General features: G+C 37.1%; 1 protein-coding gene across 1 annotated transcript in view; it reads right to left on the minus strand.

Moving 5' to 3' along the window:
* Positions 1 to 6,577, minus strand: part of LOC103807162 (histone acetyltransferase KAT6B-like) — a gene marked incomplete at its 3' end in the record, with an annotated part of 77,879 nt that overhangs the window by 15,819 nt on the left and 55,483 nt on the right. The window contains exons 3-5 of the mRNA XM_009079883.1: positions 2,935 to 3,050; positions 2,692 to 2,773; positions 1,563 to 1,695 (exon numbers count right to left, since the gene is read on the minus strand). Coding sequence (XP_009078131.1) covers positions 1,563 to 1,695; positions 2,692 to 2,773; positions 2,935 to 3,050 — 331 coding nt within the window. The remainder of the gene's footprint in view (positions 1 to 1,562; positions 1,696 to 2,691; positions 2,774 to 2,934; positions 3,051 to 6,577) is intronic.

The raw sequence follows: 6,577 nt of genomic DNA on the forward strand, positions 1-6,577 counted from the left end.
AGAAGCAAGATGGTAGTACTGTATTAGAACCCTAAGCTCCAGCTGAAGGCCTATGAGTCATCAAAAGGTTAAAACCAGAAGCATAACTAAAGCCCAAGGCATAGCTAGCGATACAGGGAATATTTTTATTATGCACACATATACAGAAATTTCAGTTCAAACACTTAAAGCTGTATGGTCATTTCAGTCACCTCCAAATTCCCAAGTTACTTATTCAGAAGAATGGAGAAGTAAAACAATGCTTCCCCCATGCTTCCTTGAACAGCATGCTCTCACTGAGCCAGTGAAACTACATCTTTTACTTTTATGTAGCGCCACGCTCTAACCTTATCCTGCACTACTTTCCTAGAGCAATATTCACTGAACTGTAGGACAAGGACCAAAGAGGCAATACAGGAGATCCTGGCAGAGAGAGAGAGGGAAAAGCAAATACAGCAAACTGCACAGCACCAAGTACATCAACTGGACCACTGCACTGTATTACGAGTAGTTTTCCTTCTATTTTCACGTGTTGGCTCCACTGGCTTCAAAAATCCTTATTTTGCAAAACACAAACAGTTTTACAGCTGCTACCATGCAACTCTGAATAATAAGAGTCAGGTTTTTAGACTATAGAGTAAAATGGCTGGGTAACAGTCACATGACAGAATGAGTAGGTGATAGAACCAGAAAGCTTTTCAGCTGCTGAGCTGACATAGCCAAACAGTTAAACTGTAGTCATATAGGGGAGAAGAAAGGCAGACATGGACAAGAACATGTGACAGAGGGCAACATGCTACTATAGTTAACACAGAATCTGTTCCTGTTTAACACTCAGTGTAATGTCAACTCAGCGTTTGAATACTACTTAAACAATCCTTCAACCAAGACTTACTATGTCCAACTACAGAGTTTCCTGGAAAGACAGATTCTGAAAGAATTGCAGCACACTCTTGTTTTAGATAAACACAATCTGGAGAAGCAAGAGGAATTGCAACCTCACCAGTGGCAGCTGAACAGCAGAATTCAGGTAACAGTCCTTTCCAGAGTACCCCTGAAACCAGAACTTCTGTAGTGCTTGCATGGTTTGCTTTTTGGAATGGGTTTTGTGAGCTGATGTTAACTAATCAAGTAATTTTTACACAATTTTTGAACAGGTCTTTGAGCAGAACAGTCTCCTGAAGTTGTATATAAGTAACCTGCTATTATCCACTTAGCAAGATTCTGTATGTGCTTCAATTATTTGAAGCTGCACTTAAAAGATAGCTGTGGCAAATGTTTTCACACAGAATTTTATTTGCATCTAAGTACAATTTTGAAAAAAATTTATGGGATCTGAAAAACTAACTTCCAGGAAGTTTTTTATCACCTTCTGACATGACCAAAAAAAAAAAAAAAAAAAAGCAACTACTGAAATTTAGAAGTTATTGGACATTGGGCAGAAATGCATATACTAAAATCACTTGTCATCTCTTTTTCCCAACTTGAAATACACTTAAAAACTGTAATTAAACATGCATCAAACTCTTATATGACTACATTCTCATAAACATTTAAAGAAATAAAAATCAAGAGAAACCTACAACATTCGTTGCTTTAGTTTATTTTTCGGTCGTCCAATAGGTTTTGCATATCGTCGTCTTATTTGGGCAGCTTTCTCATGAAGCAGCTTTCTCCCCTTCTTCTTTGGCCTACAGACCTGGCAAATCCACATCCCTACATAAAGGAAGCAGAGTTTAGTTGTACACAGTTTATCTAATCTGTACTGCAGGTGTCTACCAAGATACATGCCAAGTATATACAAGGTCAGCAAATTATCTCTTGAACAGGACACAGGGAAAGGGAAGTGGACAAAAGAAATTATCCACTTCTACCCATATTCTGAAATTTTTGAAAGCAAAGTGCTCATGGAAAGGGGAAAACAAGAAGCAATCAGGATCACAGAAAGATTATGAGCAAATGGGTTCCTAGAAGAATTTCTGTTCTAGCCTGTCCCTCCTCATACCACCTATACTTTCTTCAGACACAATTAAGACCAAGGGAAAAAAATTATGTGTGTTACAAAGCAATCTAGGGTAGAGTGTGCTAAAGAATATACCAGATCACACCTAGGTATGGTTGCTTTAATATATATAACAACTTGAATTTGGATACTTTTAACATTTGGTGAACATTTCTAAACACTTATTTATAGTAAATAAGGCTGGGGACTGATGGAGAAGGAACTGAAAAAAGTCTTTAGTGTAACTTTAAGACTAAATAGGAAAAGCCATAAAAATGCGAGAGCAAAGGTGAGAGGTGCTGTAGGTCAGAAATCTGGAGAACCTGAAGACATGTGCTTTTGTTTGTTTTTCCAGTTACACTTACAAAAGGCATGAAGAACCATCTCCACTTGGCTCTAACGTTTTCTTTGTCAGTGTATCTACTTCAAGCATTTTAACAACCCTTCTAAAATTTCACCCTCAATACACTGGCGAACAACTCAACACACAATGAATTCATCTGGTCAACTTAACTGCAAACGTTCACTATTTTCCTGAGGAGGGAAAAAACCTCACAAAATGACTAATAAAATTGGTTTTGACATGATTGAAATCATACTGCTTACCATTGGAAAAAAAAATAAAATAGCATGCTCAAGAGGTTTTGGTCATTTAATATGAGAAAAGATTGTGAATGAAAGTATTTTCATGGAAAGAATTTTATGATCACCTTTTGGCATTCGGGAAAGTGGTGGGTCACAGCACTCCATGTGGAACCCTCTATCACAGGAGTCGCAAAAAAGCATGTTATCCTGAAGGGGAGTGGGGATGGGGATGGAAAAGAGAAGAGAAGAAAAAAGACTTAATATGGCATTGCTTGAAGTTGTACATCAACCATTTGCATTTGCACATGTGTGAATTATAAAGCCACTCTAAGCAAAGCAAAGACAGGTAACACTCAAGTGTAACTTACTGCATTTTTGCCTTGGATCCTACACGCACTGCATGTCTTGCATTCAATGCACTGCCACCTCAAGGCCTTCACATTTGTTGTTAACTCAGGACAGAACTTCAAACATGATGGATGTCCTAAAAAACACCAAAATGTTTAAAGCTTGAAACTGAAGATTAGTTAGACTGGCTTTTAAGTTCAACAGGATGTAGCCAGCACCACCAGAACTCTGCAAGCACCACCGGCTTTCAGAATTTTGCAACAGATTATTTAACTAATCTCCTCCATACAAAGGCACAGAAGAACTGCCATAAAACTCACTTAAGAAAACAGGAAGAAAGTTGACTTCTAATGTAACTGACACCTGTGAATGGTCTACACAAGCACCTAAAACTGAATTCCTATTTTCACTAGGTTATTTTCATAGCATATTAAACTGCCATTGGTTCTGAAAAAAAGTATTTTTGCAAACTTGACCCCCTGCCCTTTCCTAGCAGTGCAAATTAAATAGAGGAAATCTTTAGATAAAACCATGTTAGTTATTTTTCTAAATACACTAAGTATCTACCAGAGGAAACTTCACATGCATTTTTCATTCCAACTTACTACTTAATTATATAGAAAAAAACAATTTCAGAGCAATAAAAAGGAAAAAAAATAATCTGGCAATCGGCACAAGAAAAGCTGATTGCAGTGGCAATTTAAAATTCGGGGAGGGTGTTGGAGGGTGGTGGGAGTAGCTGAACTACCACTTCCCACAAAACCGTATTTTATTCCCTGGCAGGACCATCCTCTTTTCACAGTAGCCTTGAAGGCCTACACAACTTTTCCAATTAATAGAAGACGACAGACCACTGAACACAAATACCTTAGGCAACACTGGCAGAGATTGTTTCATGTCTTCAACAACCTCAACAGAGTACACCCTTAATCCAGGAAAGATAAAAGCACTGCTAAATAGGAAGGGATAAGTCTTCCCAGAGAAACACTTTTTTGACAGTATTATATTCAGAGATTATCAAGAACATCAACCCACAAGTTGTCAGAGAGATAAGAATCTCTGATGCCATGCTGTACTTAGAGATGGCTGCAGTGATGCAGTAACGCATGAAAGGCACTTTATTCTCACTGTCAGAGTCGGGATGCATTGCTTTCTTCTAGGCAATGGTCTAGTCATGGTGATTCAGACTGTCTCCATTCACTGTTTCTCAGTTCAGGACCGAGCTAAAACACCACAAACAAGAGCAGAGTCTAATCCAAGAGCATTTGCTGGTTTTGTCTTCTAATGGACTGAGGCATGAATAGCACAGACAACTGAGGGAATGCAAAAGCCACTTGATTAAGCACAAATTTCAGGATTTGACTTCCTTTTATTGTATGTACCCAAGGTTTAATTCACTTCCACTTAAACTTGAAAAGACATCTTGAATTATGCAAATATAGCATATTATCAAAATAAAATGCAGGAATATAATCTATTAGTAAGGAACAATCAGAAATAAATTCAAAGACTCCTTTCAAAACCAAAGATACTGAAAAAGTATTGCTATATGATTCTTAGCATACAGTTTTAGATATATCACCTAATTTTTGTGGTTAAAACTGAATATGCTTTTAAAGTCATTACTATTGTTGAGAGTGACAAATACACTCTAACTGCATAATTGAGTATAATGATACACTGTTCCCTTCAATAAAACTTAACAATTGCTTCATTTAAAAATATGTGCTAAGAAATGAGAAAAAAGCTCCCTAGAGTGGCTGATATTAGTAATCAATATCACAAAGACTTATTTCATCAGCCATGACTTAACAACTATATTAACACATTAAAGTGTAATCATACACCAATCCCCTCCACATAAGTACCTCTAATTCCTGTTATCTACCCAGGACAAAAGTGATTTACTTCAAAGGAGCAAATAAGTTGCAGTTAGAATTGTTGATTTTAACTTTGCCTTAAGTAACTGAGAAGGATGAATGTGAGACAGACCTGTTCTCACTGGCTGGTAACCACGCACAGATTAGGTGTAAGTGGGTTACTTTATTTCTCTGTTGTCTACCAACATAACATTTGTCATTCAAGCAATTACACAGCTTAATACATTTGTTAATATCCTTAAGTGCTAGATTTTATTAACAAAAATTCAGAAAAAAAATCCACTGATACTAAATATTAATATTATGCCTGCAATTCCAAGTGCTTGAGCCACAAGCAACTGGAAGCTGGAAGGGTGCACATGGGACCCATCACTGTGCATTTGCCATGTTCTTCACTGTCTTTCCTAGGTATGCACTAGTAGAGACAGCAGAGAAGTTTTTAGATTTCAAAATACCATATGGTATTGTTTTTTAATAGCTGAGAATACTTACACTCTTCATTTTGGCCCCAAACTGACATAGTGCCAATATAACAATAACAAATAGAGGATAATGCCTACCAGACACAAAGCAGCAACTAACATGTTTCACTTTTAAAAGGGATCTGTTTAACTACTGTCACAGCAGTTATACATTTTGTAGTTTAACAGATTTCTGTAGTCAGTTAAACAAAGTTACTGTGCCCTTCAGTGATTTTACAGCTAGTTTCTCTAAATTTGAAAGAGCTGAAGGAAAGCGTGTTTTGGACTTCAAAATTTGCAGTATTTCAGCTCTAACTAATCTAAACTGAAATCAAAAACATACTGTCTTCTCCATAACCAGAGGCTGACAAATCTGCCAAGAGGTTTTCAACACTTGATCAATCTCTAGTTTGAAGTGTTTCAGCTGGTGATTTATCCTGGTTCCATCACTTGACTTCCTTTTAAACCTCGGCAGCATCAATATTTTAATGTATCACACAAGTTCAGCAGACTACTCGAAATTCAGACCTTTGAAAGTTGGCAATTTCCACCAGGAAAACATATAGGCTTACTTTAAAATTAAACACTTCAAAAATTCATTCTTATCCATCCTTGTTAGAGAAGGTTAAGATTCGTGACACACTGATGCAGCAGAAATAGGCATGCTCAGGAAGTCAGAAACAAATGTCTCATTCCTTTGTGACTGAAGGCAACTCCTTTACCCTGCCCACTTTTGTTTCTTCATTGCAAAGCTTGGCCTTGTTTATTCATCAAAGGATTTGATCAAACAACTAGTCTTTTAAAAGAACAAGCATTAGATCAGTGACTACTTTAGCACAGTGCTAAATTAGTTACGCTAATATCTCCAGTTACTTTAAAGTTTCAGACAAATGCTGGGAACTAATGTACAAGAAAATTCACAAAAAAACAAACCCTCAGCTTGTGCTTGATTGCCTTTTAGGAAGAAAACATTATTTAAGGTGACTTTAGCTTAGCAAAGACGACCAGCGCACCTATCTTGGGCACGTAGGAGGTTTTTCCACCTGCATGTTTCTTAGCAGTTCATTTTATGCAACTAGCCGACATCCTTACACAGACAGCAATCATTGAGACAATTCCTATATTCCCTTATTATTGAAGCATATCCTAAATGTCTTTGTTGTTCTGCTCTACAGCCTCCCCTACCCATCTGATGAGTAACACTCTTGTCTTCTCAGGATAACATACTACTTGAAAGGACAGTACCTACAGGTGTTCTACTTTTAGCTATTTTTCTCCCTTTAAAAAAAATATTTATTATAGTTCTCCAGTCAGTCAAGCTC

The sequence above is a fragment of the Acanthisitta chloris genome, unplaced genomic scaffold, assembly GCF_000695815.1.
Source record: "Acanthisitta chloris isolate BGI_N310 unplaced genomic scaffold, ASM69581v1 scaffold23368, whole genome shotgun sequence".
Taxonomy (NCBI): domain Eukaryota; kingdom Metazoa; phylum Chordata; class Aves; order Passeriformes; family Acanthisittidae; genus Acanthisitta; species Acanthisitta chloris.